Below are 27,653 nucleotides of genomic sequence, written 5' to 3'. Positions count from 1 at the left end.
AGCATGTGAATATATATAAACTGGATCTGGTTAGCACTGCGGTTGTACAGTAAACTGAAGGACATCCACTCTGTTAGCTGGTCAAAGGACCCCGGAAAGTATGTAAACTTTACAGAAGAGATATACAGTGATGATATGAATGGAACCAATTACAGAAAAAGGCCCTTTTGAATAAAAAGTATAAAATTAGACGTTCTAAACTTTTGATGAAGTATATATATCTATTAAGTGCACTTTTGTACATCAATAAGCATATAGGCTATGTTAACGTAACTTTTACCCCTGCTTCGATCGTTACTGGTTTTGGTATTCTAGCATATTAAAATTGTTTGTAGTAGATATATTACACAATCCTTTGACCAGAACACTACTGAAAGCCGCTCTTGAAAGTGAAGTGTACAAACACGATACAGGTCTTAGTATGTACATGTATATTGTAAGGTTGTAACTGTTTGCTTCTGGAACATAAACATCTTACTCTCCCTTTGAAATGTGGTTAAAATGGATAATACTTGAAAATAACGATAAAACTGATATCTAATCCACACGTTTGTGAGTATCGTGAAGAATCTTGGCCGCACATTTCGAAACCTCTTTTTCGACACTTTGGTAGTTTTCAAGCTATTAATTGAAATTTCTTGGATCTGACTGGTTCTGAAATTGTTACTTCAGAATATTTTGCCAGCAGAATTTGGCTGTTTCGATGAAACACTTTGACAACAACTCTTTCAGTTTCAAAAGAGTAAAATGATCATATTTCTCTTTATCAAAAATATATGATTTCCTTTTCAAAGAAATGGATTGACTTTTCTATAAACGACAAACAAAACAGATTAATAACAGTCCCATGTTAAGCTAAACAGTTTAGACAAGCTTTTTCATAAACAAATTAAGATATTCATTTCTGAAAATTGATTTTCTAAAAAACGTTTGTAAACATTGAAAAACTGGATAAAAACGAAAAGTATGTGCAAACTGTGTTTTTAGGTCCTAAAAAAGTCAAATGGGAATAAAGTTGATTTTTAAGTACAATCCAGTTTTGGCATACCATAGCTTTCCATTTCAAATCAAAGCTTACAGTAGCTTACTGTAACACATTTATTACCTAAAGGAATGAACTCTCTTAAATATTTTTCCTAGAACTAGGCTGAAAACCTATGGTGACCATGCATTCTTGTCAGCTGGTCATGTCTTGTGGCATGATTTACCTGTGTCTGTCAGGACATCCCCTTCTTTTTCTCAGTTTAAGTCACAACTTAAGATTTATTATTTCAATTTTGCTTTTTCATAATTATTGTACAGCGCCATCGAATACTCTGTAGAGTTTGGCGCTTTATAAGTTTATCTATTATTATTATTATTATTATTAAATACCTGACCATTGGATAAACCCCTTACAAATGAAAATTCCCAGTTTTTTTTTTTCTCTAAACTTACAATGCCCTCATCTAGTCTCACTTCCTCTTGTCAACATAATTAGTTCGTGAAGGTCATGTGATTAATCTGCACTGTACACAACATTGTTTTACCTTTGAAGATGGAATACAATGCATACAAAATTTATGAACAAAGTAAAAAAGACCTAAACATATTCTAGATAATACAAGAAGACTCACAAGTTTAATGTCAGTAAAGGTTACATTATGAACAGAGGAGGTCGTGTCCATTCATCAAAGAGAAGGGGAAAAAAATATTGACAAGCTGAGAAATTAAGAAATTAATAAATAATTTCTTCCTCCTGGATTAACCTTCACTTTTTAAAGTTCATTTACTTTCAAAGTAAAAGCCTCTCTCCAGGATTAACATGTTTTTGTTTGTACTTGTCGCATGTCTCTCCTCTTGTTCAAAGGTGGATGTAACATTATGATGCTAAGAGACAGTGTTCCACAGGTGCGTAGCGAGGAATTTGCCAAGGGAGGGGCAAACCTGTAGGCAAACTATTAGAGCTGTAGATTCGGCTGTGGAAACTATTTAAGCGTAGCACCACCATGAGTTGGCGCAAAGCGTAGAAGAAACAATTGGGTGAAAATGCCTCCCAGATCGCTGGAAATGGCACTTCCCAGGCTTGTAAGTTGCATCTAAGCATTTTCTATATTGAAATTACTAGCGATATCAAAAAAACATACCCAAAATATATGCTCAAAGGGGGGGCTACACGCCTGGTGTTCCATGCTTATCTATGCTACTATCGACTATCATGATTGATTTTACAATCTAGGTTCTCAAACCTACGGACAATGGAGAAGTCTTGTTTTATGGATCTGCAGACAAAGGGAGACTTTACAACATGACCTTTGATCCTGTCGCGGATGAGGAGGCTACGGTCATGAAATGTATATTTTTGTTCTCTGTGCACGTGATGGCACTTTCAGATTTGACATTGGATGTTAGTCAATAAAGTATTTACAGGCCCCCTTCAGCTTTTATGGATTTCATTTTTTTTGGGGGGGGGGACCCTCTGCTGACCCCTTTTACCATCATCACAGGCTCCCCAAAGTTTTCACAACCCCATTTGTTGAAAAGATGGATTCACGGTATCAGGAAACATATCCAACCCACTTTTGATTGAAACATACCTTACCGAAAGCAATTTTATTTTCACAAGCCGTCTGCATTACTGGGGATGGAACGAAAAGATTTAAAGCTATATATGTGCAAATTCACGAGTTTGCAAACCAAACCCTAGTTTTGGACTTTCAAAGTCATCTTTCCTTGCAAGCAGCTGGTTGCATATTTTGGTGTATTAACATGAAATATTCCTATAGTTCACTACCCTCCAGATTAACTCAAGGAATATAATGCAGGGTTACAAATGCTATTTAGTAACTATAACAATCTCATCTATTATTTGTTTATTTAAGCAAAGTAGGTACAGTAGTACATGGGCTTTGAAAGGGTCATCAGCACAGGCTAGGAATTTATTTATGCTTACAAAAACATCATCAGAAAAAAAAAGAAAAAAACTTCATGGAGCTTTAACCTTACTGGAAAATGGCTGGTTAAATGAAAGGACGATTTGTATGAATTAAATATATATTAAAATTGCAAGCAATAAGCTCCTGCAAACAAGGAATTATTGAAGCAAATGCAATAGCACCAAAAAACTTTGCTACAATTAACAATTTAAAAAAAAAAATGTAAAACCGGAAAGCCAGTTAGCTTTCGTTTTGTGATTCCTTGTCATACAATTAGCTCAAACTTTAAAATAATGATGACTAAGATATACATCTTGTGTAATCGTTTTAACAAGATTTTCAGACTTTCACTTAAATGTTGACTGCAAATGACCTTTGACCTCCAACCAATTTTCACTAGAGTTCTTGTAGTCAACAAACTGAATCTACATACCATGTCTCAAGTTTAACAAAGATGTACTTTTTCAGTTATTTTGGTCACAAAAGTTTTCAGACTTTCACCTCTGTTGACCCCAAATGACAATTGAACTTCACAGAAAACAATGGGCTTCTTGTACTCCATAAGACACATCCACATACTAAGTATGAAGTTAATCCACTATTAAATATTTGAGTTACGGTGTCTACATGCGAGTGTCACATACATACACACACATGTCATCATTATAGCATAGATTCCTTTCGCCTTTGGCAAGGTGTCAAAAGCCTCACATCAAAACAAAAAATATGAGATAAGTTGAAAGTTGATATTAGCTTTTCACTTTTGGAGAAGAGATTTTTTGTTGGTTTAGAAGATTCCTTCTGACCTTGAGCCTCTGTTTCTGGAGCTCATCTCCATGAAGACTTCATTCTGGTAGCTGTCACCATTGTTGGATTTACATCGAAACATCCTACAAACAGCAAATGCCTGTAATTAAAAAAACACAGATGAGAAAATGAAGAGAAACAAGGTTTTGGTTAAAAGTAACCTTGAGGTGGACAATTGGTTATCAAACGATGAGCTCTACAATGAAACCAACCAAACACCTTGGTCAGCCATAGTCACACATAGAAGATTGAGATTTTTCAGTGGTTTATAATTAAATTTGACTTTTCCCAAATTATTTTTAAAAATCAGAGACTTAAGCAGAAATACTCCTGCCATTTGAAAACATGCTGGATGGGGAACTGCCTGGATCTAATCTTTCCGTTAATGGTCTAATATGATACCACAAGCGGGGGTGACGTTTCATGCAAAATACTTTCAATGATATGAGACACGTACATCATGACAGTCAAACATACCATGCAAACTGCCACAAAAGTACCAATAATGGCACCAGCAAAAACGTCACTCCAGTGATGCTTGTAGTCTGAAACACGACTCAGGCAGGTGTAGGTAGCCAACATCAGTGCAACAATCTGGGTCATAGGTCGTATGTACATCAGCGACCGGCTCTGCCATCTGCTTTGGAGATATACCTGCATTGGTAGAGAGTAATTTTTCTTTTACTGAAAAATGATCATGAAATTTCCCATGAATAGTCATTGCCTTTGTTTAAGATAGGATTGTAAAAAAGTTTTAACAGGGGGAGAGGGTTTTGATATGCAACAATTTGATAATAAGGAAGACTTCTAATCATTGCTTTGTATCAATTTCCTGAGGTAGATTTCACATGAATGCTGATTGGTGACAGGTATTGAGAGAGGAGCAATTCAAGTCCAATATTTTACAAAAAAAACAGAAATCTTATCATCATTTCCATGGATGCAAAACCTAAAATGCTATAAAATTATTGCCTGAGCTGTGTTGCTGATACAAAATGAAAATAGATAAGGCTTACCGCCAAATAGACCATGCAGTACACCGAGGCAGAAGAATGGCCCGATGGGAAAGATCGTCTGAAAGAATCATTTTGATGTATTATTCATAGCGCATGTACTGTACGATGCAACTGAAAAACAGTAAAATGCTGCAGGATCTTCTTCAAAGGCTAAATGATATAATATTATCATATATACCTACAAAGGCACTTTGTACTGTTATGTATAGAAGAAAGAGATAAAACTTAAGAGTATTATGTCTCTTTCTGTCTTCATAAACCCCAGGTGAAGTTTTTACAACATACCTGGCTTCATAGATCACGTCCTCCGGTGCGTTGCAAACGTCATCGGTGATGTAAAAGTTCTGGATACCATCAGTGCAGTTCTCGGGGAAGAGTTCCATTTGGCAGACGCTGAAGAAATGAGGACGAAGTCGCCCTACCACATTCTTTATCACATCAGTCACAGCCATGGTGGTCAAGAGACCAAATCCAAAGACACAGAGGGTGCGACCAATTTGAAAGATCAGGGGCGGAATCATGAAACCCCCGCAGCAGTGGTTGTCATCCTTCGAGTGCAGGTAGTCGATGTCCATCCTCTGACGGTGGGCATAAATGAAGATCTCTGTGGCCAGAACCTGAATATCATAATAGAAATGTTTCTTATTATTGTCTGTATCATATCTTCATCAAATTGCTACCCAGCCTAAGCAACTCAGATTATTATGCACAAGTTACTATATTGCTAATAGCTCTCAACTGTATACTCTTTTGATAATTTTGACATGAAAAGTTAGTCTCCAAGAGGGAGGTGGGTCTGGGAGGGAGGAGAGGAGAGGACACCTGGAAGTTGGTGAGGTCTGTGAGGGGAGAGGGGGATTAGATGTCAAAGGTTACCATCGTCATGTTTGGCAGATGTAAACGGTGCATTTAGTACAGGGGAGATGTGTAGAAACAGAGTACATCAGGGTCCTCCATTCCTCAAAGACGACATAAAAGTGGGTGTGGGGGCGGGGGGGGGGTGGGGAGGGCTTCATATGCAATGGAACTTAGCATGTCAGTCATATAATATGTACATTGAAATACAGATAAAATATGGGTTGTCTAACATACATTACAGTGGACTCAGGGAGAAGTTTGAAAGTACTTAAGTACTTAAGTACTTTAAGTAATTCAACACTTGACTATGCTATGATTATGTTTGAGCTAGTAAAATTCTATATCCTCATGCATATTTGAAGTTTGTTTCAAGCATGTATGTCTGGTATAGTTAACAGCTTGATAGACGAAGCAGGAAATGATGTTTATATACAGAGTTAACGGTGGGTTTTCGTTTTCCTAAAAAGCCTTCCCATGAAGCATATGACAGGAAGAGACTAGTCACCGAAATTATTTGTCAGTTCCAAGGGCAAAACCTGTGTATCATCAGCACTGACTACTAGTACTGCAGTAACATACAGTCAAAAGCAGTCAAAAGTTCATCCCACTGATGAAAAGGAAATTGATCTCTTATCAATTGAAATATGTATGCCAGAAAATTGATAACAAAAATTGTGCTTATAGAAGCAACCCTAAGAAAGTTTACAAGTCTTTATGCTACAAGCCGAGGACAGGCTTTACAGAAAAGATATTGAGAAACAATAAAAAAGAGCAATTAGTTTCTGAACTGAAAGCAAAGTAAATTTAAAGAAATATAAATATAAAGGGAAAAAAGCAGAACAAAAAATCATGCAAAAAATACCAAATTGCAATGTTGAAACTGGAGCAAATATAAAGAGACATTTTAACTTCAAAGTGTCGATACTGTACATCTGTATGCAGAGATTGCACAGAGATTGCACAGGAAGGGAGGAATAAATAATACACAGAACAACTAATTGGCCAGTTATTGGTGCAGGAAAGTTGTAATTTGGAAAGAAGAGTACCCTAAGTCTTTTGGAAACTGGAGGACAATGGTAGTGCCCCAAAAGTTTGTCCAATCTCGTTTCTTGTATTACACTTGGAAATAAATCTTCAAAATAATTTTTTGTTGGTTGTTAGTGGTTGGTTAGATTTGGGAATATATATGGTGATAGTGTGCCACTGTAGCCGATACCGCTACTAAAATTGTGAAAACCCAATTAATTAAAGAGATTAAAGCCAATGAGAGGAACCACCCGTACTTACCAGTATGGTGGTTAGTCCGATGCCAACAGCATACATGACAATAGCAGGTACAGTAGAGTCGTTATATGGATAACCCAGCGAGTCATCGTTACAGAAGAATCCTCTGTGGAACACTGGAACCTCAATCCCAGGAAGACGGAATATAAGGACCGGGACCAATACTGAAAAAATAAAATGTTTCAAAGATGTTTAGTTGACTTAAAATAGGTAGAACATGGTTTCGGTATCAGGAAGTGGAGTTGGGGTGGTTGCAAATGACTACAGTGTATGGTAGGTGGTTTCTATTAGGGGTAGGGGTAGGGTGGGTATGAAGCTGAGCGTACAGTTAAGTATTTTAGATGTCGGCACTGAAGAGTGACTGATAATTGAGCAGATTTAGATGAACAGCTTTGCAGATAAATCTAAAAAAATTTTAAAAATAGCAAAATGGAGGTGCATGACTTCGTCCACATGCTCAAACAAAGTCAAACCTCAAAATACGAGAGGAGGCCATTTGTGACATATTAAGCAATCACATTTTGGGAAACCAGCCTGATGGTTTCCTACATTTGTTTCAAGTTCAATATACACAATTTTCATATAATTTTTAAATGAAAATAACTGTATCATAGAGATATATAATGATGAAACATTCTTAATTTTCTCTAAATCAATAACAGCTGCTTTTATAATTTAATGAAGCAGCTTCTTCATCTCAAAGGAATTTTAAATAAATTAATCAATCCCATCGGATAGTTATTATGTGCGCTAGAAAAGAGAATTACGAATACAAGAAAACAGAAACAGTTTTAAGACATCGTTGTGCAAGTTTCTAATCTTGTTATGATGGTCTCCAGGATATGACCGACTCAAACCAGAAATAAGGTAATTAATTCTGGCTTCCCTTGTGTAAATAACTTTAAGTACCTCCTATCTTAATATGGCTTGAATCACTGGCTCCTGACTCTTTTTATTTTTGTTCATTGGAGGGGTACAAATTACCAGGTGATTCATAAATGTCAATGGTGATAAGTCTGAAAAGTTTTCCTTCTGTTAACTTGAAAATTAAGTTGTAACAATTTCTGCTTTAAGATTTCACATGTATTTTATTTTGTTTTTTACTTGGTATACAGTGCTTTAAGGTAAATATATGTATCTGTCAGTGTCTTAGGCTCAGTCTTGGCCCAAACTGATGTAAGTATTGCATACATATTGCATTATAAAAGTATACATGTAGCCACATGAAACACACATTTGCAGTTACATTTAGAAGGTGAAGAGTTAGGCATGCAGAGAGAGTTATCTTTAAGGTACTAGGCTTATTATTTTTAAATATTTTTGTGCCCTTACTACTTGCTCTCCTGATGTCAAAGATGAAGTAGTCTCAGTAGTTCTAAATACAAACATCCTTGGCAAGCCTACAACTTGGCAGCATCCTCCTGCTATCTTTAGACTTTCATTGAAAATTGGCCAAACTCCTTGGAATTCATTGCCTGTGCATATTCCAAATTCAATTTCTGTTGTTAGCTTTTAATCAAAATCACATAAATAAACCCCTTTGTAGCCCAGACCATTTTGTTAAAGTTTGTAGGATTCATGCTTTTGTCTTTGTGAAGGATTTTAAATTGTTGCTTTTAACTTCTGGAGTTGCTTTGCTTAAATACAAGTGTATAATTAGTTTTTTAATTGGCTACTCTTGTTTGATTTTGATTTTCTTTCTTCTTTTAAAATCTTAATTATTCTTTGGGATGCAATGCCAGAAAGTTCTATGAAAGACCTGCTTCTTAACCTCATCCTATGCTTTCCTCCATGTTACTTACTTTGTACGATTATAAACAAGAAACTAAATTTATACTCATATTCGCATGAGGAGTAAACTAAAACAATAGCATTACATCATTTTTTAAATGCATTATATTTTCACGGTGATATTGTGAACTGTTTTTTCTTGAATCTCTATTAAACAGTGACATAGTTTAATCATTAATGTATGATCGACATATCATAAATGTGTTTGAATTTCTGTTTCATATCCTGCAGAGATTTCACTCTCAGGTTTCTATGAACAATAGACTTTGCTAATCGGCTAAGCAAATCTAAAGATAACAGGGAGGAAGTTAGGGTTCAAATTATGTGTGCTACAGTCTCATTTTCAAAGACTCTGAATTTTTTCTCTCACTGAATACTATAGTTCCAGTGTAGAAAACTGCTTAGACCTTTCCAATTGTATAGCAACTTGACAATTTTGCATTATAGCATTTTGGGATGCAATACTGGATAAATTATTCCCTGAATAAATATTTCCAGGTTTGAACACATCAAAATGTAGGAACTTTTTTTGTAAAGGCTGAACGTTGTCTAATCATGTACAGAATCAAAATAATTTAACATCTTACATTTAAAAAAAAATGATAAAAACAACCATCACCTTTCATGAATACACCATTTCGATTCTTGGAAAAGTTTAACAATGAAGTGTTTTAAAAGAACTCTTCTCTGTCAATTAGTAATGACCTGCCTGATGCAAGTTGATTAGTTTACTTTTGGCTGAAAGGTTCCTGGAAGTAATTTAGCAAATGTGTAATTTTTACTGCATCCTGACGAACATCAGCGAGGAAGTAACTTTCATTTTCTAACGCAGTTGAGAACAATGAAGGCATCATTTGAGAACAAGGGCAACGACTGGCAATGTTCACCATTACTGTAAGGTATACCTTATTTGTGTTAGCATACATGTTTATTATTACAGCACCAAAAGCAAAAGGTTGCCGAAAACAAGTGCAAGTACAGGATGAACTATATTGACACTATGTATTCTGAGATAATAAAAGTGTAGGAAAGTACCAGGGAATAATTTACCCAGTATTGCTGTACAAAATGCTGTACAAAATGGTCAAGTTCCTGTACAAGTCCAAAGATGTATACCAGTTTTTCTACATGGGAAATGATAGTATGCAATGAGAGACAAACTTCACAGCGTTCGGAAAATGCTACAGAAGATTTGAAGACTCAACTGTTCCCTTGGTACATTTTGCATACTGTTACAGTAATTAAGAGCCCTGTCTTTAAGAAATAATCCAAGTGTATTAATTGCAGAGTGTTACATTACCAAGAAGATTGGAAAATATCAAGTCATCCCTTGAATTCTCAAAATATAAGACTTGATATAAAACATTATTAAATTACATCTGATTAACTGATACTTCAACATTTAATAGCGAGTCATATTTAGCCAGTGAATTTGTTAAACATTCAGACTATGCAATAGAATAAGTTTAGTAGGGTAATGACCAGGACTAATTATTTTAAGTATGATCACTGATTTAAATTGATTTAGATAAAGACCAAAACCTTAAACTTATTTACAGGTACATAGTTTTTTATTTCAACAAATAATCAAAATTTCGCTAAGTTCTTTTATTTAACATGGAATGATTCAATTATGTACACTGGAAATAAACTGTGAATTAAATCTACATAGATCGATTATTTTAACCAAACAATGTCTAGAGAGACAGTACGCACCAACAAATCAAAAAGGTTGCATTATTTTTGTTAACCATGTAATTTCTTGCAAGAATATAATGAACTCATTGTTTTACACCATTAATGTGAGTGGTGAGGGGAATATAATGGTTTAATTAGCACTTTGCTAAAATTTATAGGCTTTTGCACATCTAGTGCTTTGTAATCTCAATTAGTATGCATTAGGGTGTTGAATTACTACCAAATAGATAATGGTACTGTTCCTTCATGGAATGAAAGGTGTTGCCAAGGGTACAGTAAGTCAAAATAAAGATAAATTGTTGATTGTTAAAAGACGTGTCTGTAAATTAAATGGCTACTTGTGAAAATGTCCTAACTACCTTCGCCTTATTGTTTGTGGAGACTTGTAATGTTAAATTAGGAATACTGTAACCTAAATATTGATTTAGTTCCACACCAATGAGGAATTAGATTTAATGTGAAAAAAATACACTAAGGAAAATGTATGTGTAATTTCCTTGAGCTGGGCATCAGTGTAAAGAACACATGGTGCAGTATTCAGACACAAGGTCCTGGGCACACAGGACAAAAGGCAGGCACAATTGTTCCCTGTACCTTAGCTGAAGGTTTTCATAAAAGGATTCGGGAAAAAGCTGTGAGATATGGTTCTTCGCATTCTCTAGAAGGATGATTTGTTCAATAGACATACCACTAATATGAAAATTGCAACAGCCAGATGGATGCTCTTCAGAACTTACCAAATTTCATGTAACTTATGCTCTGTGATAACTTCTTAGTAGTTTTAGTCTAACTCACTCTAACATAGCCTAAGTTACTCAAATTAGGTCAAACTTTAGGCCCAAGTCGCCCCTAGCCTAGTAAAAGGAAATTTAACTAAAGGGGCCTATTTTCGATGACCTCGATTCTTTTTAATCTCCTATTAAGTCTCATTGATATCTAACTTTTAGCAAACACCAGCAACGATGTGCATTTCCTTGCACAACTCGCAGTAATATTGAGCGAAACCGATCATGTATTCGCTGAACTAGTCCACCACAACAACTTACTGTAGTCTGTACGCTTGCATTCTGTATGCTGTCATAACGATGTAACGTAAAATGTTACTATAGCCTATACATATACTGTAGTAAGGTGGTTCAGCAGACGGAACATCGCAGCAGACGGCATCTTCATAAACATCATGAAACGGTCAATTTTCACCAATAAAATCCTGGCTTAAATTGTTCATATGAACGTGACTTACCAATTGCAAATGCAGCGATGTCAAGGAACATCGTCCCACACATTAAGAAACACTGACAACATTTATTCGCCATTTTCGCAGTATTCAACGTCAGCGAAGGAACTTCTGAATTAACACTTATATCTTGTAGTTCAGTCGTTTCATCTGCTTCACTTCGCATTGTTTTAGATTACTCACTGCGACTGCGTAATAAATATAGCGATGACGGTTTTCACTCTACTACTTTCTAGAATACCGGTACTTGTTCCTTGAAAGTGTCATGCAGTGGCTAAAGGTTGCATGGTGTGTTGTTGGTTTTTGTCACTCAGAAAATGTACGTTAGAGAATTGTGTCATAAGTAAAACACAAACTTTCTGAAGGAAGATGATATCTTTTATAACCCGACTCTGACATGCCGTCAGTTTGGTTAAATGCAATCTTGGACAAACATAGATTGCTTTCATCAAACATTATAGCGCTCTAATTCGATGATGAAAGATGCAACTTCTGTTGACGTAAATCAATTTTCTACTAGCTGTACACGCGACTTATCTAAGACCACCCCCCCCCCCCATTTTGTAAAAGGCCGAGATCTGTCACTCAGTCGGTCTTTTATGTGTGTGGTCGGGCGCGGGGGTCGGGGTTTCCTCTTTTTCAACCTCACAAAAAAAAAAATTAAGCACAATACACAATACACAACGATTGTTGTGTATTCATAAATTTTGCTAATGCACCCCAATTTTAAAAAGAAAGAAAATATATTTGCATGAAGATTTTGAGGGAAAACAAACAAATTTGGCGCTGTTACCCTACATGCACCAGAGCCGTATATTTAGATTCTGACATGCACCAGAGTTCCTTTATTAGTATAAAGGAACTCTAATATGCTACAACGAGAAAAGTGTCATGAAGCAACCACCACCTGACGTCATAAGCTGGGAGTGTAGTAAACCAATTGGAAAAGTTGACAAATATGTACAGTACCGCCTGGCAGGCCTAGCCTAGTATTTTGAATTCTCTCATTAACCTTGGTGCACTAACTTTAAAAATCAATTTGATTTAAAATTAAAGACAACTGTAGGCCTATGTGTTTGTTTTTAGCGATTAAGTTTAACTATGGCCTAGGCATAGGCCTTTGTGCAGTATAGCCGTTAGGCCTAGGTTAGGCCTTAGGAAGTTTAGGACTAGGCCTACGTTAGGCTATGACAAATGTTAGACCTTTCGACGCGTTACACTACAGTGACTTAGGTTAGGACAGTTTATGTTACGTTTAGTGTTAGGTTTGCCATTTTCACGTAATAATCAAAATCCCTAGAATCAAGATTTACTACATTTCTTTCTAAGTATAACATTAGAGACATTCAAGGAAAGAATGAAACCATTTTGGTTGAAATGCATTTCTAAATGTCTAGGTCTAACAGTAACACTACAATAAAACTCAAACCCAACTTTAAAAAATGTATCATTTTAGTTGGCTAGTTCTATCAAGTCAGTTTTATGAATAATTGTACATCCTGGTATGATTCAGTCCTAGTGTAAATGTCAAGTGGTAGTCAGTACAAAGAATTCCTCAAATTATAAGGTACTTATTTCAGTTGTGCTCTCTTTCCTTCAGTTTTATTATAGGTAAGCCTAGTCCTACGTTGAACACATCCTTGAAACTTATAAAATGCCCTCAGTACAAAGATGGAGGATCTTGTGCAAACAGCAAATGAAAATGTGCAGTGTCTTGCAAGTGAATGGAATCAATTGAAATTGACTTTAGAAGAAGAGGTGAGAAATAAGATATCTTTGGTTTAATTAGAACCTTTGTTTGAATTTTAAAGGGAGTATTGTGTGATTTTCAAGTATCTTAGAACTTCCTTTAGGTCTAACTCATTTACTTCATTCATTCATTCAATCCTGTAAATGTTACTCATTTAAATTTGGATAACAAATTACAGCATGTACTTCATATAAAGTTTGGGTTAGTAAAATAGATTTCTCATCTTTGTAATATATTATTAATGTTACCTGCTATCATAACAACCTAACAATGCTATTGAAAATGGCAAATTAAGATGCTACTAAAGTGCAAAGATAGAAACACTATGTAACTAGCACAAAATGATAGAAAAGGTCACTTATTTCTCACAAAGAAATATACAGGACCTTGTAAGAATATATTCAAAAACTAAATGTAATGCAGAATGTTAAGATGTTTATTTCTGTGTTTTTGATTCTCTGACAAAGGCAAAAGGAATAAAACCATGTGAACACAAACACTTAAAGTAAAATGTGAATGAACTTGATATGTTGATATGTCTGTTCAAATTTGCATTAGCACTGGTCACTTCATATTCCTGGGGCCTTTGGCCACTGTTATTGTTGACTGTTTTGATGTAAAATATGACAAGGAATCACTCAACCATTTGGCTTTCTGATTATCTATTTTACTAATGTACAGAAATATCAGAGAAGAGGTCATGTGATGGTGTCTGAAAGTGACCTCCATAAGTTACAAGTGGAGATATCAGCAAACAAGAGAATGTTGAACAAGTTACAGCCTGAGGTATCTAAATGCAGAGAATATTCAAGAGAACTTCATGAAGGTGTGATATTCAATATTTTTTTTATTCTATCAAATTTTTTATTATAATGTTAGTGTGTCGCTATTAATTACTGTACTTAAAATGATCATCATCAGCTGCTCTTTACACCATTGCTAGATAATGTGGAGATGTTTAAGCATCCATATGCACATCAACATGCATTATAATTACTAGAGTGGACTAGATTGATAGTCATGTATGGTTTAAGTAATGAATTATAACAAGCTGAGAGGGTTGCTACAGTACAGTGAAGATTTTGGGGAGGGGATGGGGGGGGGGAACAGTGGTGGCTACAGTTTACATAGGCTGCATATCGAGTCATTCCAGTGCTTGATTACTGTGTTTCACTCATGCCTTCACTATTAATTAATTTCTGTGAGTAGCTTTCACAAAGTACAGGGTTTTGATACCAGTATCATTTCAAAGCCGTGTTTAAAGAATTCATAATGAGACATAACAATTTATACATGTACAAAAGAGAGTAAACTTTTTTTCCAATTGATTAACATTATCAAAAACACAAATTTTTTAATCATTTCATTGAAACATACCTGCGAAGAATAAATATTTTTTCCCCCCATTCCAGCATTAGCTAATTCTGAATCAAGTTTAGAGCAAAATCACCAGAGACAAAACCACCTTCAGTCAAGATGTGAAGCTCTGAAATCAGAGTGTGATCTGGAGAGAGAAGTAAGTCGATAATGTGTTGATGAACTTTTGTTAAGTTTTTTGATAAGTTTTTTTTACCATGATTACCCTTTCTTTAGGTAACATAAAATAGCAACTATTTCACATAAAAATGAACACAAAGTTTGAACCAAAAACTATATAGAAACTGAAGCCCAACTGTGCTAAAGAAAAGGCCAATCTCATCGAAAAGAAAAAGAGAGAGAAAAAAAAAATGAAGGGATTTTAAATAACTAGTATGGAATTTGTGGTTTAATTTTTCAAATTTGACTTCCAGTTGGTACTATTAGTTTAATTTTTTGATTGTAAGGCATCAATCAATTGTTCAATTGAGATGCAGACATTTCAGTGAATGTATCTTATTTGTGGTTTTTCGTTGTTTTTGTAAGATTTCTTTTTCACACTATCCATTTTTCTTAAGCATATTGCACTAGTTGTACCTCCCCTTGTGTGCCAAAAAAAAAAAAAAAGGCTTAGATTGACTGGAATTGTGTTAGATAAATTAATTTTATGTTACAATCATAATTTTTTTCTTTATATTAATTTATGTCTGAAGAAGTAAAGAAATTATTTGTGTTAAATTTTCACACATCAACGCAATATAGACCCTCACAAGCATATCGGCGACATCTTAATGTAACCGTTTCATTTCATTTCACATTTACATAATATTTTTGTCACCATGCAGAGCAAATTAAAGATGCAAGCAGAATTGTCCGAGGTTTCCAACCAGCTTTCTTTACAGTCTGAGTACTGTGCTAGCATGGGTGCTGTCTGTTGTACACTGTTATGGCGGGCCTCTCAACAGGAACATATGATTCCACACCTTTTAGCAGGGGTACGTATATAATTTACATGTAATCTCTATCAGGGAATCATTATTCCAGTAAAATGCTATGCAAAATGTTCACATCGCTCCACAGGTGCAAAGGTGTGTAGCAGTTTCTTGTACTCAGGATGGAACTGTAGTATTTTATAAAATACTATTTTATAATGAGACAAACTGTTCAGAGCCCTTAACTCCACACACTATTAATTATTTCTTGTCTGCTGCCACCAACTTTTAGAATGCTAAATTTTGCTGGTTACAAACAGTAGCCTGCTTTGAGAGGTTTTTTTCCCCCAGGTATTTGCAGAAATTGATGAGCGTCCAGAACCCCACATCTAGACAAAGGGTCTGTGTGATGGAAGGGCACCGGGTGTTGGTTGGAGGGGTTTTATATTCATAAGGTGGTAGCAAAATATGACATTTGAACTAGATTTGATAATATATGACCATTTTTAGGCATTTGTACTTGCCAGTTCTATGACAAGGTGTACCTTTTTTCCCCCTTTTTGTTTACGTTTGTTTCATCCAAACATCAGCTACCAAGATATGGCACCTGTGAGTGACTTTTAATTGGGACTTATCCTATCTATCCAACATTATCATTTGAAAAAGTCATATGAAAACATTTTTTTAAATTTAATTCTCTATAATTTAAACTGTGTGAATTTAGATTTGCAGTTTTGGTATAATTAACACCGAACAGAGTTGCTGTTATGTCCATACTTTTTTCTGTCACTCTTTTCTACTGACTGACTAACTGAAAGTATTTCTAATTTGTTAAAATATCACTGTTCATATATAGCCATCATCTTAACTTTACACTTGGGTGAAATGTTTGTTAACTTGAGACTTGTTTGTCAGAAAATTTGTGAGATAAAATGAGGTCATTCCACGACTTAATGATTTTTAATGTTTACAGAGTCAAATGAAGAGTTTTCTATCGGTAGTCAGTCACACACTTGAGAGCTTCTTGGCCACATACGAAGAGGATATGTCAGATGGGGTGAATGAAGAAGTGCAGTTTGTGCTAGCCCTGGTGGGAACTGTCACCAGTAAGTTGATGGGCTTGAAGGTCGTCTGTATAGACCTCAACTATAGCACGCTATCATGGAAAAGTTTCTTGAGATTATGTAATCGACCTGCCTTGGTCGTAAAATGACCTCTTTTTACCAATTAGTTTGTCTTGGCCAAGTCGTTTGTAATAATACTCTTTTTTTCCCCGTGCAAACTGTACATGCCACAGAGTCTGTTTCTGCCTATCACGAATGTGCTTGCCCACTGTATTTTACATGCCCGAGGATCTGTCCGAGACAAACGCGTGTTGGGTATTTCTCCAAAGAGGGGTGTGAAATTATGCAAACCACAAAATCTTTATTCATATTATTGTTACGAAATTGCGTGTCATGTGAGATCATGTTTCTCCCACACAATTAGCGACCGTCTCGCAGTGTACAAACCAATCTAAGGTCAATTCGATTGTTCACTGAGGGAGTCAGGGCTTGAATCAACATTTTGGGGGAAGTGGGCCCAATTGGCAAACCTGATTGGCTTCTTCACTTTTCTGAATCAAATCTGCCAAAAATCAAAGGAAAACATAAGATAGCTTTGGATAAGTGTGCAAGACCCTAGTATCAATCTAAAGCGTTGCTGCAGGAGTTTTCTGGGCAGCCTGAGTACAGCCAATAGATACGGGAAAATAGCTTTGTGAAAAAGGGAAGGCACACAAGCCTGTACATACTTTGGTCTTAGCAAGACTACCAATTAGTCTGCAACGCCTGCCACATATTTTTTCTTTTGCTCTAAATAGTAAATTCACCATGGCAGATATATCCTATAGGAATATCAGTATGCCATGCTGTGATATATGTACCCTGTATCTGTTAAATAAAGGTACATATAACTGACAGGGCCCATATGAACTTGAACTAATTGTTCATATTAGCTCTAATTCAGAGTAGCTCTTAATTAAAGGAGTTTTCAGGGGGAAAAATTGAACTATCCCTGGATGAAAAACTTATGACCTCAAGGATTTTTATGAAATTATGAATACCCATGCAAATAATCAGATATTCTTAGACCTGACAAAATAAAAAATGTTTGAACAAATGTGTTGTGAATTTTTTATGTGGTGTATTACCATATAGGCCATTTGAAGTAAATATCATAATTCAATAGACAGTAAGAAATTTAATGACTATAGAGATGTACGGGTTGGAGACTTATGGACAAATGTGAAATGACAGGAGTTGAAAATAAGAAGACTTTTTAATGGAACTTCTTGTTCTTTTACCCAAAAGTAGAGTGTCTCCAAATGTTCGTCTTTTTATTAATTCTGTCCATTTTTTTGCTTTAATTCTTCAGATGTTGCTGCATCTGCAGTTGGAAGGGAATTCTTGTCCAAGTCATCTCACAGCCAAAGTCTTATTGAGACTTTCAAACATTTGCTCTCCAAGCCTCCTTCAAAACACATTGTGAGGTTGAAAGGGTATGTACATGAGTAATTAAACATTGTTTAATGCATTGACATATTTATGAGAAACACTTTCTGATGATTTCTGTGATGCCATGCCGTTTAAGAAAGAGTTCCTTAAAAACAGCTGAGGCATCAGTCGGACTAGTTTTAAGTCTCGCACCATTTAATGAACTTCAAATCGACATTTTTAACGATTTGAGATTAATTTTTTGCATGCCAATAATAAAAATTTATGATTTCTGAGATAGAGATATGTATATAATCAGATATGTAGATAATCAAATCACATTTGTGTTGAATTGATCTTCTTAATTGACCTTCTTAATGGACAGTCTTTTGATGGAAAACTCTTTCAGGTTCTGTGTCTAAGTTTGACACTTTTCCTCTCATCAAGAAACGATTGATTGCCTGTAAAAATTTCCCGTTTATTCGTATACCTCATTTATGTAAACTGCACTTGAGAAAAAGATGATTTAAAATATTGAACATTTCCATGTTTTACAAAGGAACTATGCGAAATTTGGCCGGTTGATGCATACTGAAATAGAATCATACATTGTGGAAATTAAGCCGGTGACACGATTTTAAGAATCATTAATGTTTGTATTTAACTGTTTAACATTCTGCCCTAAAATTTTCAGATTAGCAATCATGGCATTATACAACTTGAGCATCAATCAAACTGGACTCAAGTCATTGGCCTCAACGAAAGGATTGGTGCCTTTAATGACCTGGCTTCTCTCGGGTAAGAAAATTTCTGAATTAATGCAGCATGTTGTAAATGTCCTCCACTAAAAATCACGTTTCTGTTGCCCAATCTGGAAGGTCTTTTGAAATCGTACTAAATTCGACATGCAGAACCCTATGATATTGTAGCAAAATCTTTTAAATCAAGCAAGAGTAAACTGAATCGATGAATTTTAATTGAACGACAGACCAAAATACTAGGAGGAGTTTCTATGTACCATCTCTTTGTGAAAAATATGTCAACATATATAACTATATGAATTATAGATATTATCATATGATATTTTCCAAAAAGTACTTAAAAGTCCTTGAATTACATTATTTCGTTTTGTAGACAGTACTCTGGGGTTGTCCAAGGCTATTGCAGTCTTCCAGTTTAGTTAGTTCTGCACTGTTACTGAACTATTAATTCTCCTTCTTTGGTGAGGGCCTTTTCCTTCTTTGGTGAGGGCCTATTCCTTCTTTGGTGAGGGCCTATTCCTTCTTTGGTGAATCCCTCATATTGGAGACCTACATTTATCTATAGTTCTGCAATGCAACACTGGATAAATTATTCCCGCCTAAAAGTTATTCTGCGAAAGAGTTTAAAAGAATTGACCAATTAAGCAATTTGACCATAGTAATATGACTGACGATTATCATCATAATTTCATGAAAAATGAAATACAGATCCTCTAATAATCATCTGCTGCCACTGTACTTCTATCCCCTCAGCACCTCATGACTATATATAAATATCACTGCCTATCTCCCCTGCCCCCCCCCACCCCTCATGCTACATATCCCCTCCCAGTGCAGGGAAATCATTTTAGTCTTCAAATTTTGTGTAGTGCAGTTTAGAAGGTTCTGAATTTGGTCTCTAATACAAAATGCTATCGTTTCCTGTGTAAAAAAACAAAAAAAAGCGGCCAATCATCATTGGACTTTGTATCGTAATTTGACCATCTGACATAGCATTTTGATATGTGATTCTGGCCGGATAAATTATTCCCTGCGGTACACTGTGGTGATTTTGATGGTTTGAATAATAGTCCTTTTTGTTTAGTTTCATTTAAACATCCCATTTCTTCTTCTTTTTTCGCTTTCTTCAGCTGAAATTTCGGACGAAATGAGGCTCCATACATTGCTGTTGCTACATTCCTTGGTTTCTGAGCCAAAACATCTCAACTTAATGTTGGAGGTCAAAGAAGGGGTAAAATAAATTTTAATATATTTTTCTCAATTTGTCCTGTACATTGCCAGGTTCTGTAAATTCCATCTTTTTTTTGGGGGGGGGGGGGTTGCTCGTTTGGTTGGTCTTGCATATTGTTCTTAAATGTTCCAGAGTGTTTTTCAGAAGCTATCGTTATTATAATATTTGGATATTTATGTCTAAAAAAAGATCAAACCTTGCCCAAAAGTTTAAGGTCATTTTCCCACTCTAGACCTAGCATCCATACCAACGGCATTGTTTGCCAACATTTCACAAAAGAATTTATGAATTTTAGTTTTCATGTCAATTTTTTGGGTACACCAATATATATTTTTTTGACAAATTGTAAAAAATATACAGAAGTTGTGTTTCTGAGACAAAAAGAAACTTGTCATGTATTAGAGTTTTCACTATTTTTAAACAGCAGAGGTATATTCTTTTTGTTATCAGCTGACAGTATGAGAAGGGATAGCTAAAAAGACTAGAGGAGGGTGGTGGGGGGGAGGGGGCATTGATACCAATATAGGATTTCAGGATAGTGGTATGTTATGTTTACTAGTTAATAAAATAATAAGTTATGAAAGAGCAAGGAGATGGTTGAATTCCATTTTTAGCCACTATTTTTATCCCATCGTACTTTTCCTGATGTTTGTTTGACATCTCTGCTTGTTTTCGATTTGGTTATCAAAATCAAAATTATATTTGTGCGGGATTTTAATTGTGGGTGTAAGGGGAATGTATAAAGTCGATGCAAGTTCAGAAGCTTTCAAAGAGACAAACAGATTTTCGGTTGTCATTTTCAGATGACAGAACAATTGATGCAGGAACTGTCAAATCACAGAGACAAAGATATCCGAGAAGTGTTTCTGGAAATAACACAAGCTGTACGTGCAGTCGGGAGTGAACCATAGTACATGGTGGTGTACAATGGGCAACTTCAGGCTACACACATTGAGAAATTTAATTCATGCGACGACGTTGAGAGATGTAAGGACTCAAAAGTCTCGCATGTCAGTTCATCAATCTAAATCAAAATGAGATGTCGATACCAGCATAGGCGTAGGAGGCGGGGGGGGGGCTGGGGGGGCTCCAGCCCCAATGTTTGTGAAAGTTCGGGCAATATGCTGAGAATTTTTTAGGCACATACTGAAAGAAAAATAATTTGCAATGTTTTTTTCAATGGTTACACTGGTATTATTATCATCCTTATTATTGTAACAACTTCCCCAATAATTATAACCAATATGGAAGGGTAATAACATGGCAAATGATTGTATGTTATTGGCATGCGATGTATAATAACCGATGCATGCTAATAATGATGTGCACAAGAACATGTTGATCGCGCGAAGCGCAAAAGAATTTTGGTTATATTTTTCCGGCAAATCGTTACAGCCCCCCCAAATCAAATTGGGCTCCTACGCCTATGGATACCAACAAATAACACTTGTCATTGTTTGGTTGATCGGTCTGACTATCAATTACCTCTTAGCAAGAGAAAGTTTTTCCCATTCCTACCACGTCATTATAACACAAAGACAAATTGTAAGCCATCTGCTGCAATTGAGTCAATATTAACAGACTGTTTGCAACTAGTAAGGATTACCTGTGGTAGATATTTTACACAGTGGGTTCGTCAAGGCTGAACACTTTTCTCTTTTTTTAAATTATCAATAACTGTTACAGAGTTATACAAATACAGAGGGTGCTCCAACAGATGTAATCAAATTTATCGAATTAGTTAAAGGCAAAAAAAAATGTTTTAAAAATAAAATTAAAGGCAAAAAATGTTTTAAATAATTAAAGGCAAAAATATGCAATGCACTAGTTTTCAAACTTCAACAAGCATATCAATGCCACTTTCAAACCATTTTACAAATTTAATTTCATTTCATTTAATTAGTCATTTAGCTGTTTATAACCTTACTCAATATTTGGGACAACTTTGACAAGTCAAAGCATCCAGTAAAAAAAATTCAACTTTTGATAAATTTGAGCAATTTTAGTATTGTTATATATCTTTGAGACCAACGATTGGGGGCCTTTATGCTTTTATAAGCGCAGCTAATGGACAGAACTGTATGCATAAATTTTGCATTAAAAAAGGCAGGTATAAAGTTTTTTGACTTACTAAACATTGAAACGAAAATTAAATATAACATAATTAAGTATTCTATTATGTTACAAGTTGTGCAAAAAAAAATTCATGTCTGAATCTTTAAAGGAGGCAGTTGACATAGCAGCAGTAGTTGTTAGGTTCTTGGACTATTTTATTATTATTTTTCATGGCAAATGGAATATTTTATGGTTCCCTAATTCTTGCTATCCATTTATTAAGTTTTCTGTCTTTACACCTAATGGAACTGCAAAATTTTGAATTTTCAGAATACATGGCCATGGCAATCAAGCCTATATGCTTGAGGAAAGTATTACACTATTTGTGCCAACAATTTTCATTTTTTCCAACAAAATATGGATGTGCACGACCTTATGAGAGAAATGAAATTAGAAGTAAAAAAACAAATAATTTCCTTCTTGTTATCCAGCTAATGTTTTAGTTGTGATGAAATAAAAGGATTGAATAACAAAACCCCAAAAATATAAAAAAGTCTGTCGCATTAAAACATACTCTTTGAGCTGTGCCATGGGTTTCAAAGAAAATTACAATGTAATCTAAAAAATTCTAATACAATTTTATTACAAATTTGTTATATGAGTGGCCCTCACCCCCTTTTGAGAAATTTTGGTTAACTGGAGAGTGCTTGGATGTGGTGTTATATGTACACTATTGAGCCCTTCAACCCCCACCCCTCCTAATCCAGAAATATACAGGGTTGTGCCCCTGGTCAGAAAACTAGAATATATCACATCATACCAACTTTCTGCCATCCTTCTTTTCAAGTGCTTTCAAATGTGTCTGTTCAGAGCTATAGCCACTCAACAACATGACTGACTTGTTACCACGTTTAATGTATCTTAACCTATTTTGGGATTATTCTTCTATAAATGATGATTATTGGGATGTAAAAAATATAACAATTTCATAATGATAACTTGCATGATATTGACTATGTCAATAGTCTTGTTCAAGGCCCTGGCTTTCTGCTGTTTCTTTGCCTGTTACAATTAATATGAGTGCGCCCTCACATCCTCTTACGAACTTTCCCCCTGACAAGCAGCTTTTTGGAAGGGCGCACTTTATTAGTTTTATACAGAGCCGTATATAGACAGCTCTGGTTTTATAATTCGACGATATTAAATACAGAACAAACGTCTTTGACTAAGCCTACAATGTCAATGTAGTTGCTGCTAATGATTGAATAGTTCTTATAACGTTTGCTTATACATGTGTATTGTTTGTTAACCCTTTTTTTTGTAGCAATCAAAGTAATTGTATCAGAAATAAAAGTTTGTAAATGCGGTTATTACTTATGTTGTGTTGTCGGAGTGCTCTATCATTATTGTAAACATAGGGAGTCAGGAGCGGAACCAGGAAATTAACAATGGAGGGAGGTGGCCCTGAGGTCCTATGGAAATCGACTCCATCATAGGAGGTGGAGGGAGGGGTCCTGAATGAGTCCCCCAGGGAAAAGTAAACTTTTAGACTTGAAATGGTGCATATTTAGGCTCCCATACACACGTACATACACACATACATAGACATGCACTCAAACCGATGAAAGCATCATACTTCTATGACATCGTGCAATAGCACCAACATAATATTGGGTTAAAATTATCACAAATTCATTTCTATGCAGAGCATCTTTTTTTATTCAAAATGGTTTCTTAAATGATTTGATTTAATATATGTCAGGCGCGTAGCCAGGAATTTGCCAAGGGAGGGGCGAAAATGTACATTCGGCATTGAACACTATCTAAGCGTAGCGCCACCATGTTGGCGCGAAGCGTACAAGAAAATTTTGGCTTAGAATGCCTCCCAGATCGCTGGAAATGGCACTTCCCAGGCCTTGTAAGTTGCATCTTAGTATTTTCTCATTTGAAAATACTAGCGATATCATAAAAACCTTAAAAAAAAAAAATATGCTCAAGGGGGGGGGGCGGCTGCCCCCTTCGCCTCCCCCCCCTTGGCTACGCGCCTGATATATGTTTATTGATATTTCCTTATTTTTTTCAGTTGACTAACACTTTGAAAACTGATGCTTTTTTTACTAACTCTTAATTTGCCTTTAATCGCTGTTATTGAATTTATCTATCATACGTTTTATTCTCTCTTATTAAACATAATTGTATTTTATGCTATTTATACTGGAATGAAGGATCGGAAACTGAAACTATAACTAGATCTAACAGCTAGGACATGTTCCTTTTGAATTTATGTGTGCTATGAAAAAGAGGTTCAGCCTACACCCTCTATCCACTCTTGTTCAAGCATATATTAATTGGATGCCACCATACAAATTGAAATGATAAAACTACCATTAATTTATCATGCACAACCAACCTGAACATTCTGCAGCTTGCTTGCATTTTGTGTGCATTGAAACCTTAGCTTTTTCTTAGTACAAACTTGTCTAACATTCTGTCCAGGTGTTGATCAAGGAATGAAAAGAATGTAGTTTCACAGGTTTACATTAGCAAGACTTGAGAAATCAGCAGAAAGATGTACAAATAGAAAAATCTTATAATACTACCAAGTATTATTCTCAGTATTTTTACCGGGATTTTAAGAGTTGCGCCAGCGCTGGGATACAACATCTAAAAATTGTTTGCGTCCTCTCAGAAAAAACTTGCGTCCACACGTTCCTCCATGAAAACATGCACTTTAAATTACCTCTATACAGGAACGCACAATACTTAGTTACAATGACCCCTGACAAAAACATTGGCTTGTGCGCAACGGATATCCTATAGTTATAGGTTTATAATGTGCATATTGAAAATCATAAATGCAAATTATACAACTCATGCCTATGGAAGCGTGGGAACACTAATATTATATGTATTAATATATCTTAGATTAAAAATAAATTCATGTGTTTGCACTGAAACCCTTTACAAGGTGTACTTACTATATAAAGAGAAGTGCAACTCATAGCAAGAATATTTTGACATGTGGTAGCCCATACATGCAATACAGACACAACTCTTTAAATGTACACAGATTGAAAGAGGAAGGTGCCAACTGCATTATCAGTACGCAGCTAGTACGGTACGTTGCCAGCATTATTTTAATATATGCCAGCATTAATTTGAATTTATGTCCACATCAAATCAATTTTATGTAGACATAAAAAGTCTTGCCCTCTGATATGTCGTCATAATTTCTAAATTTTGTCCACTGTGGCCAACCATACACGTTGTGATATTTGAGAGTGCACACACATGAGAGCCTATACCATAATACGTTGTGTTTATTGAGCACGATAAATGCAAAAATGTTTGCAGACAATGGTAGGGACTATTAGCCAAACAAATCACAGGAAATTTGGAAACGCATCATTGACTGCTTTCAGCATGAAACTTCTTTGTAACGGGAGTGTTTTTAACATTCTACTTTGCGGTTGATTGTTATCATTTATTTGTTTTGAAACAAATTCAATCATCTATACAAAGGATTGGAAGAAATTTTGGTTCTTTTGAGAAGTTGCGGTTTTTAAAAGAAAGAAAGAAAGATATTATTCCAAAAAGTACGAAAACATGTTATTGGAAACCTGCTCAAATACCGAATCATGTGTCGTTGTACTCTTGTTTACACAATTTACACGTTGACACTGAGGGTTATATCTACGATTTGTGCAAACAGATGAATATTTTTTTCAACTCCCTGGTTTAAAGTTGCAGTTAAAACGGCATGTCTATTAAGTGTTTATATAAATGAGGAATTGTTATAACGGAACGTCATTACTCCTTTAGAGATGTGTAACCAACCATGTTCTTTAAAACTTTCCTAGCTTCCAAGATTGTTATTATTTTGAATTCTTATACATGAACTCATTCTTTCATTTTTGGCTTCATCATCTGTTACTAACAATATGTTCAAATTTGTTGTATCACAGTGTTCTTGTGTTTAATTGTTTCTACCTGGTAAGTTGCATCACATAATTTAAAAAACAAAAAAGCACCCACGGTTACAGTTTACCGTTAATCAATGAATCACAGGTAGGGATGTGTCTGTTGTATAAAGCTTTACAAGATTGTTTGCCCTACACAACAAACAATAACAACACCACTGAACTGAACAATGTGGCAACAAACACGTATTTAATGTAGATCCCACCCGTACAGTATACCCACAAAGAAATGTGTAATATACACTCGAGTCCAGTTTTCTGCACTCGGACTTTAGACCAATTCCAATTTGGTATATCATCTTGCTTGGTCTTGGCAAATCCCTTATTTCTGAAGTTTACTCTTTGAGTGTCCAGAATGAGCACTTATCATGTAAGGAGTCAATGCAGTCTTACACATTTAGCCACACATACAATGAATATCTTCTTGTTTAAAGCAAATCATATGAAGCCAATGCTTTGATCGGTTGCTGCTATTCGTGATATGGTAGATTCTTTAGCATAAACGATAGTGGCTTTGTAATTTATATAGAGATTGTGTGTATACGGTAATCCTCACAATATAACTCCATTTCAATTAGATCCTTTCATCGTTCAAAGCTGTTTGAAAGTTATGGTTACAAAGATAAAACGGTGATCATATAGATGTCATTTTGATCTTAGTTATACAGTGAAAGTCAGTGTGATGTGACAAACAATAATTCACAATTACACAGGCTGCCCCGAAATGACCATTGACCTCAACAACTGGCTTCTTGTACTAAATGTGATACATCCAAATACTAAATATGACATCTGTCCTTGTTAAAATATTGTGATAAACAATGGTTTCCACAATTTGAACCCTGGTGAACTCAACGAATATATGACCTCCGCCCACAACATAAGGCTCAATATCACAATATTGGGACTACTAGCCCCCTTCATCATCTACATGGCTGGCTGGTGAATGCCAGCTGAACATACACTCTCAGGCGCGTATCCAGGGAGAGGCGTTGGGGCGTGCGCCCCCGGGTAAGAAAAAGAGGAGAGAAAAAGAAAAGAGAAGAAAGGGGAAAAAGAGGAGGAAGGAGGGAAAGGAAGGGAAAAGAAAAAGAAGAAAGGGAGAAAAGGAGGGAGCAGAAGAAAAACGCCAAGACATCGCCAAGATGGTGGCGCTCCGCTTAGATAGTACTTTGCGCCCCCCCCCCCCGGGTTAGAAAATCCTGGATACGCCCCTGCATACTTCTCTGAGGATCTGATTTTACTCAAAACGGAAGGAGTAGCCAATTGCAACAAATGCTTATGGAAATCCCAACATGTCATGTCGCTAAAGTTCACAACACTTCATACATTGGATTGGCGCGCGTGATAATCTGTCTAAAACTGACATAACGTTAGATTAGGTAATACTCATAATTACGGTATGTTCACGCTATTGACTGCGTTCTACTATATACTTTGTGTATTTCGAACATTGTTTTGAGTATCAATACTGAGGAGTGTGCTTGTCCGGAATGTAAATGGGAGTT

The 27,653-nt window shown here is 35.6% G+C and overlaps 2 protein-coding genes across 5 annotated transcripts; one reads left to right on the top strand and one right to left on the bottom strand.

Annotated features, from left to right (window-relative positions):
* Positions 1-334: 334 nt before the first annotated feature.
* LOC139980693 (phospholipid phosphatase 1-like) lies at positions 335-11,787 on the bottom strand. The gene is made up of 6 exons (XM_071992530.1): positions 11,613-11,787; positions 6,884-7,044; positions 5,024-5,355; positions 4,739-4,796; positions 4,200-4,376; positions 335-3,822 (listed from the first exon to the last, which is right to left on the bottom strand). Exons 1-6 carry the CDS (start codon positions 11,770-11,772, stop codon positions 3,703-3,705), a joined length of 1,008 nt encoding a protein of 335 aa, XP_071848631.1. The 5' UTR covers positions 11,773-11,787; the 3' UTR covers positions 335-3,702.
* Positions 11,788-12,403: 616 nt separating this feature from the next.
* On the top strand, positions 12,404-23,542 carry LOC139980692 (heat shock factor 2-binding protein-like). Of its 4 annotated transcripts, none has more exons than XM_071992529.1 (10): positions 12,404-12,534; positions 13,207-13,364; positions 14,038-14,182; positions 14,769-14,872; positions 15,558-15,707; positions 16,618-16,750; positions 18,060-18,183; positions 18,813-18,916; positions 20,010-20,110; positions 20,914-23,542. In XM_071992529.1, the coding sequence occupies exons 2-10, from the start codon at positions 13,278-13,280 to the stop codon at positions 21,019-21,021; spliced, it is 1,056 nt and encodes a 351-aa protein (XP_071848630.1). In that variant the 5' UTR covers positions 12,404-12,534; positions 13,207-13,277; the 3' UTR covers positions 21,022-23,542. The 4 variants fall into 4 exon arrangements, with proteins under 4 accessions (XP_071848630.1, XP_071848628.1, XP_071848627.1 ...); XM_071992527.1 differs by having other exon boundaries at positions 12,416-12,566; XM_071992526.1 differs by having other exon boundaries at positions 12,497-12,622.
* The last annotated feature ends 4,111 nt before the right edge of the window (positions 23,543-27,653 follow it).

Source organism: Apostichopus japonicus, chromosome 15 (genome assembly GCF_037975245.1).
Source record: "Apostichopus japonicus isolate 1M-3 chromosome 15, ASM3797524v1, whole genome shotgun sequence".
NCBI lineage: Eukaryota > Metazoa > Echinodermata > Holothuroidea > Aspidochirotida > Stichopodidae > Apostichopus > Apostichopus japonicus.
The sequence above is the reverse complement of the archived record's forward strand: the minus strand, read 5'-3'. Positions and strand labels throughout refer to the sequence as shown.